At 41.5% G+C, this 14915-nt stretch overlaps 1 protein-coding gene across 1 annotated transcript in view; it reads right to left on the minus strand.

Moving 5' to 3' along the window:
* Positions 1-8500: 8500 nt before the first annotated feature.
* The window catches only part of btg4 (B-cell translocation gene 4), a gene marked incomplete at both ends in the record, with an annotated part of 7412 nt that continues 997 nt past the window's right edge, over positions 8501-14915 (minus strand). Inside the window, 4 exons of the mRNA XM_084314200.1 lie at positions 8501-8586; positions 11005-11116; positions 11288-11576; position 14915. The exon at position 14915 is cut by the window's right edge and continues 137 nt beyond it. Of these exons, the coding sequence (XP_084170326.1) occupies positions 8501-8586; positions 11005-11116; positions 11288-11576; position 14915 (488 nt within the window). The remainder of the gene's footprint in view (positions 8587-11004; positions 11117-11287; positions 11577-14914) is intronic.

Below are 14915 nucleotides of genomic sequence, written 5' to 3' on the forward strand. Positions count from 1 at the left end.
ATTGTATCATCATTGTATCATCATTCTACCCTTTTAGGATACCCTGGTTCACTTCAATAGCATTTTCCTTTTAAATGTAGTTATCCAGTATTATATACTGTACATTGTGATTACTTATGTCTTTATACATATTTGGCGTCTTAAATATAAGCACGTGAGAAGAGAAACATTATCCTGTTAACCTCTGTCTAGACATGTCTAGGCATGTTGGAAGGGACCATAGTATGTCTTTTAACCAACACTGTCATTCTCATTGTCTGTCAAACAATTCCTTAAATCACCAATAAGTGTTACCTTTATCATCAGTCACTTATCATCAGTCATATCCACTATTCTCTAGTATACCGAAATACCTCCACACCTCAGTGTTATCCATAGTTGTGTTCCTGTCTCAAGTTCTATTGAAACTCACATGTGCACTGAAAGTACATTTATATATATATTTGTATCGGGCCGTTCTCAACCCTACTAGGAATTTGCTAAACCGTGACCATGGTATAACTCAAGGGAATAGATTTATATTTACATTTAACTGAGGGCGCAATAGAGAGAGAGAGAGAGAGAGAGAGATAGCATGTGGTACAGCCCCGGTGTTTAGCTACCTTCTTGGTAGGGTAAGCTAAAGTACTTTCCCTCTAACCATCTTGTACACAATATACACATTTACTACACAGCAATTCAACCCAACACAGTATGTATTTCAAAACATAAACCTTTATAATCCCCTTGGAGATACTTAACTTCGACACGTTAGTGCTTGAATGGACAATTGTGTTCCAACACTATTTAAATGTACCAACGAAACGTGGCGCCATCAATAGACGGTCTGCTTCTCAACCACGTTACCTGTCGTCTTAAACTTCTTAAACTTGACTCAAACATCGACAATAGTTACTTCATTTGAACCCTCGACATTGCATGTATCCTTGTTAACCTTTATGTGTGTTTTGTAGTATATTACCCACCTATGAAACAGGTTGTAGTTAATCATTTGACAAAGGAAAGGTGCAGACACGATGTTATTGACTCTGGCTCCTCCCGGTTGTGAGGCTGAGATTGCCTCGTGCGTTCCTAAGCACACAGTAACGGGTCCCTGGAAGGCGAAGTCACTAAACACCAGTCCTATACCGCCACCTATTGACCAGATTATGTTAATGTCTCCCATTACATATAAATGACTCTTCTAACTTGTTTCTGATGGAGGTAATCCTGTACCCATATGTTCACACTGTTTTGACACATAATCTAAAGATATTAACATGATACCACTTCTAGTGGGCATCACACATCTGATTGCTGTGTTTAACCAATTGGCTCATATGTGTGGTAATTTGACATTCTGTGTCTAATGTAATGCAAGTGTGTTTAGTGTTTTGCAAATCACTGTGTGTATTGTTTTGCAAAAAGTGTGAGGCTGACATTGTAGGGGTGCAAATCTGGGCCTATATTTTGCTCCTTGAGTGTAAGGTTTTGATAATTGTGTAATACTTTTGATTTGAGTGTTTATGCAATTGAAGAAAACTAAAGACTAGAGATGAACTGTTTATTTCTTTTGTACATAGGCTGTGCATATGTTTGTTTGTTTGTTTGTTTATTTGCTTATGTGTATGATTCTTAACTGTGTTTTTATTTTGTTATTGGTGTATATGTGTGTATGTATGTATGTACAGTATATGTATATATATTATATATATATATGTATATATATGTGTATATATGTATATTTGTACTCCTGTTGGGGCTTCTTGGACCAGATCAATGTTTTATCTGGCTAAATAAAGGTTAAATAAATAAATAAGAAACGTCCACCCCCCCGGGCTGAAGCCCCCAATGTTTTCTAACCCTAAAAACGCCCCTGGTTGATACGACATTCTGTTATGTATATGAACACTAGGTGAATGGTTACAACTTGTAATACATCTGATTTGTTTGAAAAAGAGTGATAACTTGTAACCAGACTATGTATGTATGTATGTATGTATGTATGTATGTATGTATGTATGTATGTATGTATGTATGTATGTATGTATGTATGTATGTATGTATGTATGTATGTATGTATGTATGTATGTATGTATGTATGTATGTATGTATGTATGTATGTATGTAATGTGTTTGTGTGTGTGTGTATGTGTGTGTGTGTGTGGAGGATTGTTTTTTAAGAAAAATACAAATGTAATGTCCCTATATTTTAGTTTCTTGGAGAATGCCTCATGGAAGAGAGTGTTTAGACACTTGTGTTCGGAAAATATATGTGTAGATAAACAAAAGTATCATAGAAACCTGTTATAGCATGCTGTTTTGCCAACGGGGGACAGGGCTGTGTTTAAGTTATATGCATGAGGCCAGGTTCTCCTAGATCAGGGGTGTCAAACTCATTTTCACAGAGGGCCACATCAGCATTATGGTTGCCCTCAAAGGGCCAAAGACCGTATAAATGTTAATGTAATGTAAAATAAATGTAGCTACACATTTACATATTGTTAAACATGGTGTTTCTGTATTTATTACTTATTCAAGTTATACATATTGCATATTCATTTGCATAAATGTAAAAATATATGTTAGTGTTGCAAAGGGTCAGATTAAACTGAATATATATTTGTATCGTTTGATATCCCTTGTATAATATTTGTATATCGTTTGATATCCCTTGTATATTATTTGTATATATACACGGAATATCCCTTTACCTGCGTACAAACCAGAGTAATATACGCTCTCCTATTGGACACCCCCCCCAGGCTCCAGGCAGTCTCGTACTCAGACAGGTGCAGTGGGCGAGTTTGGGGCATGTTAGAACATGCCTTTGGCAGTGTAGTGATTCAGGACTAAAGTGACCAGGTTGGTACTAGATTGTCACTTACGTATAAATACGGCGCAGGTGTAAACAGCAGCACTTAGTCATTCGTTCATTACCAGTAAAGCCTTCACCACGAGTCAACGTGCAGTGAAGTTAGCAACCTTGCATCTAAATAGAGCATGGAGAACCGTGTGCGAATAGAATAGTAAAAGTGTCAGAGTTGCACGCAGTAACGTCAAGTTCGACTTAATCTAATGTGAAGTAATAGTCGATCATTTATAGTGTATCGTGCGGCTACAGTTCTTCAGTGACCAGCATTACCCCCGGTTCGTCGTGATCAAGCTAGTGCACTTATCCAGGCTGTGCGGCCTAAATCCGCGCCCACACCCGAGGAGTCCTAGGCGAGAACCGTTGGATATGTACACCGGAGAACCTACACCGGCGACTGCAGAACCATTTCTGGTTGGATTATATTGCTTTGGGACCGTGACCGTTGGAGAAGAGAACCGTCGATCCCACTGTCGTTTGGGATTTACCCCCGTGAGGATCATCACTCGGGCCCGCCTCTAGGAAGAGGCTGGCTAGCTGTCGTCCATGCTGTCGAGCATACTGGATTATAGCTGTTGCTTTGTCTGCTGATCAAGGGAGTACATGCACCGGCTCCTGTATCTGGAGCCTCGTTATTCCTCGTTGACCCAGACTTTGTACCCGAACATTCCTCTACCCCTGCCGGCCTTACACCCGGAGGGAACCCCCCAGTGTCTCCAGCTGGTACTAGTGTGCCCTATGTAATTGCTATACCACAGGTGGCGTCAGTTTAGACCCATCCTAGTATTCATACTATTCTCATTGACTTACGCTCTTGACTGACTTTACGCATGTTCTTCGCCATACAAGAGCGAGCCTAATTCTCAATCTGTAACCTAACGTTGCTTAATAATAATAAATACCCTCCAAATAGAACTTTATGTGTCAATGCCGTATTCTTGTGTGGGTGTTCACCATATATATTCATGTACTGTATGGCCAGTAGTTAAAGTACATAACTAGTAGTGGTTTAATATATCACAATCTTTAATACAGTCAGGGAATTGTACCCCTCAGTTACAGTTAGCTTATGTTATTTTAACAAATAATTTTTGTTTATCAGAACCCCATATTACTCCACCAATCAATGATCAAACCATTCAAGTAAATAACAAAGAAGAATATCATCAAATACAAGCTATGACATTAAGTTTGTTCAAAACCTTTTTGTCACAGTCAAGAGGGGCAGAACTAACAACTGTGAGCTGCAAAGAACACGTGGGACAGATGTAGCAGATGTTACAAAAACAAATGGCTGCACACAACCTTGCAGAGGCCATACATCCAACTAATGGAAGATAGTTTAATTAACTTTAATTAACAGATTGCAGAATGGGTACAGTACAGTACAGCTCAATACACACAATGGAGGATGCAGACCAGAGAAAGACTTTCAACTTGTTTACATCAGGGTCCCCCATTTTCAATTCGTAATGAAATTGCTATTATGTGTCTGCATGAACACACAACTGTAACTGTACTCAAAAATAACAAAATAAGGGTTGTCTCAGTTCACAACTATATTGGTCAAGTTTTGGGTGGGACTTGTTTGCGTCCCTACAGCTTCTTATTCAATTGAGCGAGATGCTCGGTTATGTCACACAGCCAGTTTGCATCTGACAGTTCAGACAATATTTCTTCAACCCTTTGTTACCTATTCCGCCTGGATCTTTTTTGTATTTTGGGCTGTAAAATTGTCAAAGAATGTCTGAGGAGTAAGTGCTTTTGGCTTTTTTCCTTTGTTACCTCAGATGTTCAACATACATGTATGTGTAAGAATGTGTAATAACTAAGGCTGTCAAAGTTAAAGCTTTATTAACGCATTAACCCACAATTATTTTAACACTGCTATTTTTTAACCCAATATTAATGTAATTTTTTATTTTTTTTTGTACCTGAGCTCTTGGGGGGCCACATCAAATGACGTGGCGGGCCGAATTTGGCCCGCGGGCCGTGAGTTTGACACCTATGTCCTAGATGGTTGCCTCACAAGGGTGAGGGGCTGATTACAAACACCCCTAGCTGTCGTAGTAATTAGGTTTCGGTGAAGCGTTTTATTTAAAATAGATTATTTTAAAAAGGTTGCATTACAGTGTTTTGTATTATTATTCACATTAATTATAAAAGTTATATGTGATAGTGTGCTGAAAATATAAAGTTTAGAAAATAAATGTCTGTGAGGGTCTGTGTCTCTGTTCGGGGGTGTGAACTGGGCCTTCTTAGGTGTTAAAACACCCCATGGTGGCGTGAAGTTTAGGGGACAGGCAAACTTAGAGTAAAACTCAGTAGAACCATATACTCATAGCATATTTTTTGTTCACACAATGGAAGGGGTAGCTGTAACATAATCTGACCATTGCCTAACTAACCTTCCTAATTTATGCAAATGACATGTCGTCAGCCTGTGACTGCAACTTGTTCCTGTTTGTGGACGACTCAGCCCTGCTGGTCTCTGACAAGAACAAGTTGCAGGTTGAAAAAACCCTCAGCTCGGAACTAGGCAAAATCTGCATATGGCTCGCTGATATCAAACTATCTACTAACTACACATGGGCAAAACAGAGTCCATTCTCTTCGGTTCAAATAACAAACTCAGCAAGACCGACGGCTTCTCAGTTACAGTGGGTGACAATATTGTCACAAGGAAAGACGAAATTACCTACCTGGGTTCCATCCTAGAGGCAAATCTTTCCTGTGACAAAATGGCATCCAATGTAATAAAAAAAAGTCAACCAACGAACTAGTTTCTTGTACCGGATCTCCTCTCTGGTAAACAAGAATACCCTGAAGACTCTGGCAGGAGCACTCATTCAAGGGTACTATGACTATGCGTGCACCTCATGGTACCAAAGCACCTCAAAGGCGCTTAAAACAAAATTACAAACATCACAAAACAAACTGGTCAGACTACTACTTGACCTGAGAAACAGTCTAGTGTTTCTGAATGTGACAGAGAGGGAGAGATATTCAGTCTACTGAGAGGGAGACAGAAACAGCGGGGGAGATGCATGCCACTTGGGCCTTTTCTGCTTAAACAAACACATCCATGCATGCCACTTGGAAGAAACCATTCTCCAAGAATCCATTTTCTGAAATATTCTTAAATCCTCTACACACACACACACACATACACATTGTATTTTTCTTAATTCCCCCCCCACACACACACTTATTCTGAAACTTTATTCTGAAACTTTTATTTCTGAAAAAAAGTGAAAAAAAAATCTGAAACCGGAAGTCCATCCCCCTATAACTCTTCTTCCGAAACCGGATGTCCCTCCCCTCCGAAACCGGAAGTCTCGTCTCCTTGAATCCTCGACCAATCAGAGAAGGGGGCGGGACTTAGGGGGTCATAAATCATCTCAAAAGGGGCATGGCTACAATCAATCAAACTTCCCATATATGGTCTGACAGAATGTGCCTCCCTATTCTCTCTAAAGTCATCTTTACCTTCTCCGTTTGATACCCACAGTCTTCCCTCCTGTTTGATACCCACTTTGACCCTTCGAACCTCCCTCTCAGGGCGCAGTTCGCTCTCTCAGGGCGCAGTTCTAGGCCTGGATCCTACACAGTTTTAAAGCCTGACAGTCTCTTGTTTGATACCCACACAGTTTAAAACCCGACAGTTTTGAACCTGTAATAAAAAGCAATAGACAGAGTAAAATAGTACAATGCAATAAAATTGTAGAAGGCGACCATGCAACCTTTTTCCCTTTTAAATTAAAAGGTTTGTTTGCTGGTCTCTCCCGTTCCTCTTAATTTTTTATATCGGACATTTTGACTCGTTTCTTCCCTCTCGTTTGATATTTTTTTCATTTCTCTCTTTAAGTTGGTTTAATATTTTCAAAGATAATGACCCCCCCCCCCCCCCCCCCTGCAGGAATTCACTCTTTAACCTCTCAACAGGCGCCCCCAAAAGTGGCAATTTTTTTTACTTGAACTTGAGGACTGCATACTTCTTTTGCAAACCAAAATACTATACTTTATACTTATAGCACATGCATGAGCCTAGTCTCTTTTGAAAGAAATTTCACTTCTAGTGCTAATGAAATAAGAGTAACAGGTCTGAACCAGTGGCGAATCCTTATGGAAGCCAGGCCTCCCCATCAAAATATGAATTAATATCAAATATGAAATATGATAAAAAAAATATATATATAGTTTACATTCTTTTTCATCTGTGCATCTGTGTTTTTTTTTTTTTAATGTCTCCCTCTTCTCCTTCTCACTCTCTCCAACACACTGTCAGACTCACTATGCTCACTGCACGAGATTAAATCCACGGGTACCTCTCGGCGTGCCGAAGCTTTTCCTAAATCACTTCCATCATCGAAAACGATGGGGAAAAGGTTTGCTCACGACCCTGAAAATGTCACGCGATTTTGAAAACGCTGTATTAAGTGAGCCTATTATGGGATCCATGAGAGCTTTCTATCGTGGAAACATCTGGGCGTCCCGCAACTTTTACTCATTCACATGTAGCCCCGAAAATGCTTAGAAAAGGAAAATGGTGCAAGGAAAAATCGGACCAAAAATGAACCAATGCTCCAGCAGTATTAATGACCCTGATGTAAACAAGACAAACGTCTTTCTCTGGTCTGCATCCCCTTATACAATTGTGTGTATTGAGCCGTACTGTATTGTACCCATTCTGCAATCTGTTATATAAATAAAGAAAGTTTGACTGGCCGCCGAGCCATACTGTAGTGTACATGGTGACTGCTCGACTTAAAAAATAATAATTTAATAATTTTTTTTTTAATAATTTTTTTTTGGCTTCCCCTGTTATTTTACCAACGCAACACCACTGGTCTGAACTTGAGTTGTTTTTCTGTAGTAGTTACTAGTTAGTCCAGAAGTAGTATTTCCAAAAAAAAATTATGGCTGAATAAACAACCTGGGTCCATAGCCTGACATCTTGTGTATTACATGTCCAAATTTCATACAAATGTGTAATGACTTCACTTGATTTGAGGGTTTAGGACTGAGGACTTTACTGTAAAAGAAATTCACTTCAACCAAATACATCTTCAACATTTGGCCATTGGATGCCATGTTTGCTGTGGCAGCTGCTGCTACAAGTTCTAACTAGTGTTCACATCAGACATTAACCATACACACACACAAACAGAACCAAAACCACAGAACAATGACAAAATACGGAAATGACCAGGTTCTTAATGCTTCACCATTACATTACTTTATTCACATGTTACACAAAAAAAGTTAAAACACAAAACATTTTATTAAAAGTATATGGTTTTAACGTAAAAAAACAACAACAAAATCATGCTTTTGAACACCATTACATAAATCATTTAAATCATTTCACAAATAGTTAATTTACTCCTTTAATTTAAAAATTAAAACTGTCCCAAGTCTCCAAGACAGTTCTAATGGTTTAACAGTCAATTATTATATCAATGGGCTCTAGAATTGGATTGTCCAGCAAGCAACTTCTAGAATCTTTGAGACATCACAGATGCCAACTTTTCAGTCATTGGCTCATGGTTTGAAGGAAGACCTCAACATTTAGAATAGTCGTTTGTTTTCACGTTTGTTGGGTAAAGTGCCTAGTGACCAGAGCCTGTAGAGAGACAGCTGGTTCTGTTATGAGCGGGTCTTACTGACCCAGTGATACCGGTCAACCCGTGGTCCGCTGAAGGACAGGGTGGGTCGATGGTATTTTTGACACCCTAGGAGCAGAACAAGAAGGAGGGGTCAGACTGTTAAGGAGATGTAAACAAGTTCATGAGATCAATATGATCTGGATCAGATATGAGATGAACATGGGAAATTATGCTTGCAGTGATCAATGAAACATAGCTAGTAGTAGGGCTGGGTATCTCCACCGATTTCCCAAAGCAATCGATTCCGATTCACAAGGTCCCAATTCTATTCGGTTTCCGATTCAAGAAACCCTCTAACATGTTGCATTGTAAAATCATCAATGTTTACATTAAGAATTTAATCTCAAGCAGTTACATGAATGTACTTTTTATTGGAACATTGGCTTTTGCATATGTCACGTCTGGGTGATCTCAGTAAGTGGTTTTGTAGATTTGTTGTATTTCCACAATCATTATCCATGTCTGTTACTATAGCCAATGGAAACGCTAGAAATGGTCATGTGGGCTGGGAGAACCAATGGAAAATTCTTATCCCGAGGCCAAACTTAATTGCCGCCCACTGGTCTACACTAGGCTGGTAAAGCTATGCCTCCTAAAATGTGAATCGGAAATACAGAAATACCGGCTAGAGGCTTTCCGGTTTCCGGGCACCCCCTGATCCGTTTATAGTCCCCAGCGAAACAAACAACAAGCAGGTCTGTCAGCCTGTCGAGGGAGGCGATAACGAGGTTGTTTCTGGGGGGGGATACATTTTCATGAGCACCGTGTCGTGATTTCAGGGGCGGGACTTCCTACCTGATTCCCACTTTCGGCCGTAGTGCTTTACCAGGCTTTATCTCTCGAGATAGAGTACGACAGTACAGCAACTTGCAATGGGCCTGGTCTACAAGATACACTACACGACCAAGGTACCCATGTACATGTCAAAATACTTCCCAAAGGTCAGTGAATACCACGATCACAACACCAGAGGGAGCTCCACAAATCATGTTAAACCCAGATTCGGCTCAAATAAGGGACTAAACACGTTTCGCAATTATGTCACATCAATGTGGAACGCCCTACCCAAAGCTGTAAAGGAATGTGGATCACTACCCACTTTCAAAACCTCTCTCAAGGGACACCTACGGGAGACTGCAATTCAACACTGGCCCCTGTAAATATCCTAACCCAACCCCCTCCAATGTACAGTAATTTACCTAGTATGGTTTTGTCAATAGTCCAATGTACAATTTTGTTTGTTTGTACAGTGTCTCCCCCCCCCCCCCCCCCTCAATGTACAGTTTTGCTTGTTTATACATTGTGTGCCCCCCCCCCCCCAACCACCTCCAATGTAGATTACCCAGTATGGTTGTCAATATCCCAGTGTACCCAACCCCCCCCCACCCAACCTCCTCCAATGTACAGTTTCTACATCAAATGTATATACTCCCTTTTCCTGACTCCTTCTGTATCACAAACAGTACTGTATTTGCAAATCTGGTATGTCATAAATGTATAGATGTAGCAGTACTGACTATCTGTATGTCATGTATGTCATATATGTCCTGATGAATTGAAAATGGGGGACCCTGATGTAAACAAGACGAAAGTCTTTCTCTGGTCTGCATCCCCTTAACAATTGTGTGTATTGAGCTGTACTGTACTGTACCCATTCTGCAATCTGTTAATAAAGTTTTCAATCAATCAATCAGATAAAGCTGGGAACGAGGTTAGGTCTACACCCTCCCGACAGACAGACAGTGGGGAAATGCGTGCAACGACCAGGAAGGGAATTGGCATAACAACTAAATTAAAAATATATACTGTATATATATATATATTCCTTTATTTTTTTAATCGATCATGGTGATTTATGAATCAATCAAATGAAGATATATCAGAATAGATTTTTTTTAACCCAGCCCTAATAGCTAGGCATTATTGAAGCACTTCGTGAAATTAGTGGTTTAATAGCTCCACCACATGGCAGTAAAATAAGCCGATATTCATAATTTGAGATTAGAGTCCTTGACGTCTCCAATGTATCCCCAACAATAGGTTCCATTAAGACAGTCCTCCATGTATCCTACTATAGGTTCCATTAAGACAGTCCTCCATGTATCCTACTATAGGTTCCATTAAGACAGTTCTCATGTATCCACTATAGGTCCCATTAAGACAGTCCTCATGTATCCTACTATAGGTCCCATTAAGACAGTCCTCATGTATCCTACTATAGGTCCCATTAAGACAGTCCTCATGTATCCTACTATAGGTCCCATTAAGACAGTCCTCATGTATCCTACTATAGGTCCCATTAAGACAGTCCTCATGTATCCTACTATAGGTCCCATTAAGACAGTCCTCATGTATCCTACTATAGGTTCCATTAAGACAGTCCTCATGTATCCACTATAGGTCCCATTAAGACACTGCCCTCCAGATTATAATGGATGTGTTGGATACTCGTCAACCCTTAAAATACTCTGTCCTTTGACTTACCTTGCTGACCTCCAGGCAGAATGTTATGAGATGTAAATCCATCCCCAGCCAAGCCTTTCCTCTTTGGGTGAGTCAGCCAGATCTGAGACAGAGCTGGATTAAAGTCACCTATCTGGGGGAGAGAAAACATTCACAGTCACCTATCCGAGTGAGAAAGAATCACAATAAAAAAAATATCCCCATCTGAAGGAGAGAGAATCACAATCAAAGTCCCCTGGGGGGAGAGAGAATCACAATAGTCACATCAACTCCTGCTGTACTTGGTAGGGTAAGTATTGTGTACCTGATAGACACTGTTGGGGTTGCTAACTGTGGGTATGGTTTTGGGCTCTAGGTTGGTGGGCGGGTCTGAAGCAGGACAAGGAGCCAATAGGCTGCTGCTGCTACTGCTGGTGGTGGTGTTGGTGGTGGTGGTAGTGTCTCCATCCTCATCCTCATCCGAGGACTCTTCCGATATGACATCCGATCCGGCCCGCTCCACGGCATGCTGGATGCGGCGAGAAAACTCCCCATCTCTACGGCGACCAGCATCCACCAGCGACACACAGAAAGGAGCGCTTCTCTCCCCATACCTGGTGGGCAACATAGAGAGTCTGACCGCTGCAACTACTATACGGTCAGTCATCTAGAACAATCAAAACACAAGAAACCATAACCTCCTTCAACTTCAAGTCAGTCTCAAGAATTCCTTCAACCAGCGCCTCTTCTTCCCGAGGAGACCGAGGAAAGTCCACCGTCTCCTCAGATTCTGGTGAACTTTTAGTGCCATAGAAAGCATCCTCACCAACTGCATCACAGTCTGGTAAGGCAACTGCACTGCCTCAGACTGGAAAGCACTGCAGAGGGTGGCGAAAACTGCCCAACGCATCACCGGTACATCAATCCCTACTATCGAGTCTATTCATCACAAACGGTCTGTGGAAGGCACAAAACATTGTCAAGGACACCTCATCCCAATCATGGACCGTTTGTCGTCCTCCCCTCCAGCTTCTTTCCCTCAGCAGTAATCTCCCTGAACTACTGTGCCACGTTGACAGCCCCCCCCCCCCATATAAATCGACTCCATTGCCTTCACCCAAGGCTCCGTTACCCACTGTATGACTCTGAACTCTGTTGCCCATACTCAATTTATACCTACCTACTGCTTTCACACAAATGCCCTACACTGTAATCATGGTCATCTTAACTACCCACCTCATACTATAGCTAACCCATATACTCAATCCATATGTATAATGGCATGTACAAAAGTGCTGAATATACCACATCATTTACCACATATATGTATATATCCACATCTGTCTGAATATACCTACTTATACACCTAATATATAACCATGTGTAGAAGCCAAAACAGACATATTAGAAGTTGTATTATTTATGGTGTTGCATTTGAGTTTGAACACTAGGGGGCACACCACCTCTACTATAAGAGGCTCTGCTGATCAGTGCAATTTATGCACCTGCCATGGAGTCACGCTTTCATACCAGTTTTCACTGTTGGAACTGATCACTGCTGAACAACTGTCCTGTTAACCATCATCTTTCCTTTGGACAATAAACTCTGCAAACTACATCAGAAGCAGCTTGGACATTGAACCTTTTATCAACATCCACAACTTTGTTAACCGAGTAAGGAATATCTTAAGTGGGTGCATCGTGACGCTTGTCAATACATTTGGGGAGTGACAAGCGGCCACTGTCTTCACTATGAATGATGACATATACAATAATGCTGTATATATATTACACACATAAACCTTTAGCATATCTGTAGATACTATATCTATACATATCCATTACCTACTCCTACTAGTTATGCTGCTGGCCAGTATTACTACTACTATACCGTCTTTATACCCATCACTGTACATATTAATATTACAACTCTGTACATACATCTGATTAATCAACTGGTGTGGTTCCATGTTGAGTGAACTTACAATGTACTACAGCTTAAGGTGTAAATGTAGGTTTTAACATTCTAAACTTAAAGCGATCTCAATAGACCACTGCAATTCCGCGTTGCATGGACCTCATGGGAGAGCGCGGGGGATACAATTAAGGAATGTTGATGAGCCTTGATGCAAGTGGTTGTAGCTACGGCTGTGCTGGAGATATGATCCAATATACTTTTGTATATGTCTGAGTCTCCTGAACATGGAGAGCTCATTCCAGAGCCTAGGGGCCACTGATGGGGAGGCTCTCAAGACATGGGGAGCTCATTCCAGAGCCTAGGGGCCACTGATGGGGAGGCTCTCAAGACCTGGGGAGCTCATTCCAGAGCCTAGGGGCCACTGATGGGGAGGCTCTAAAGACATGGGGAGCTCATTCCAGAGCCTAGGGGCTACTGATGGGGAGGCTCTCAAGACCTGGGGAGCTCATTCCAGAGCCTAGGGGCCACAGAGGGGGAGGCTCTCAAGACATGGGGGAGCTCATTCCAGAGCCTAGGGGCCACTGATGGAGAGGCTCTCAAGACATGGGGAGCTCATTCCAGAGCCTAGGGGCCACTGATGGAGAGGCTCTCAAGACATGGGGAGCTCATTCCAGAGCCTAGGGGCCACAGAGGGGGAGGCTCTCAAGACCTGGGGAGCTCATTCCAGAGCCTAGGGGCCACAGAGGGGGAGGCTCTCAAGACCTGGGGAGCTCATTCCAGAGCCTAGGGGCCACTGATGGGGAGGCTCTCAAGACATGGGGGAGCTCATCCCAGAGCCTAGGGGCCACTTGAACATTGACTGGTCAAATGTTATGCCAACATTTTTAATATTTGCATGAACGTTACCCTAGAGGCAATTTTTTTCCACAGCTATAATAAAAATGTCTGTCTTCCGCATTAAGCTGGAGGAAGCTACTGGACATCCACTCCTCAATGGCAGACAGACTCCTGCAGGATGCCAATCTTCTCTTATGTTGTTGGGGTTTAAAAAAAAAATAAAGCTAGATATCATCTGCGTAGCAATGATATGAAACACCCTAACATTTAAAAAAGTCCTAAGGGGAGCATATAAAGGGCAAATAAAATTGGGGCCAAAACAAACCCGAGGCAGACCACATTGTAGGGGAGAACCATCGGACCCACAGAGAAACTTCTCACTGAGGTACGAGGCGAAACACTGTAGGGCAGTCCCTGAGATGCCCACCCACGCCGTGAGCCTATCCAACATGATGTGGTGGTCTTCTACCGTATCAAAGGCTGCACTAAGATCCAACAGAACCAGGACTGTGCATTTGCCCGAGTCAGATGTCATCATGATGTCGTTAGAGACCCTGAGGAGAGCAGATTCTGTAGAGTGATTTTCTTCTAAAAACCTGATTGATACTATATATGTTATGCTAAAAAAAGTTTTTTACGGCAGCTTTGATATGGGCCTGTAGTAATTTGGGAGGGAGGGGTCCAGTGAACAACTGCCATCTTGGCACAGAGCCAGAGTTAATGGAGCCATTTATAATATGGACCAGGGAAGGGCAGACAGAACTATAATAGCTTCCTTAAGCAAGGATGATGGTATACTATCCAAAGGGCTTGAGGAAGCTTTCATAGAGCTCACTAGGACAGTTAAGTCCGCTAAGGAGAATCATGAGAAATTATATTTGTGACATTTTTCATCCAACCTTCTCGCTCATGAGAAACATTTACCCAATAACAAAGTAAATAATTGGAAATAGAGAAACTATGACTTTAGGCCACTACTTGTGGCAAATTGATATTTTCTACTGCACTCCCACCAAAAATAATGAGATCTTTCCACTTTTAATGTGAAATTGAACTAACCAATAGTGGTACTGGTCAAAGGGCATAACATTGCAAACTTGGCAACTTGTGTATCAAACATTTCCCAGACTTTCCCAACGTAGGCCTTTTGCATTTTACTTCTGGGTCAGAAATCTGTCTGCCTGATGCATTACCCACC

This window comes from Notolepis coatsorum, assembly GCF_963971535.1.
Source record: "Notolepis coatsorum genome assembly, chromosome: 5".
Taxonomy (NCBI): Eukaryota; Metazoa; Chordata; class Actinopteri; order Aulopiformes; family Paralepididae; genus Notolepis; species Notolepis coatsorum.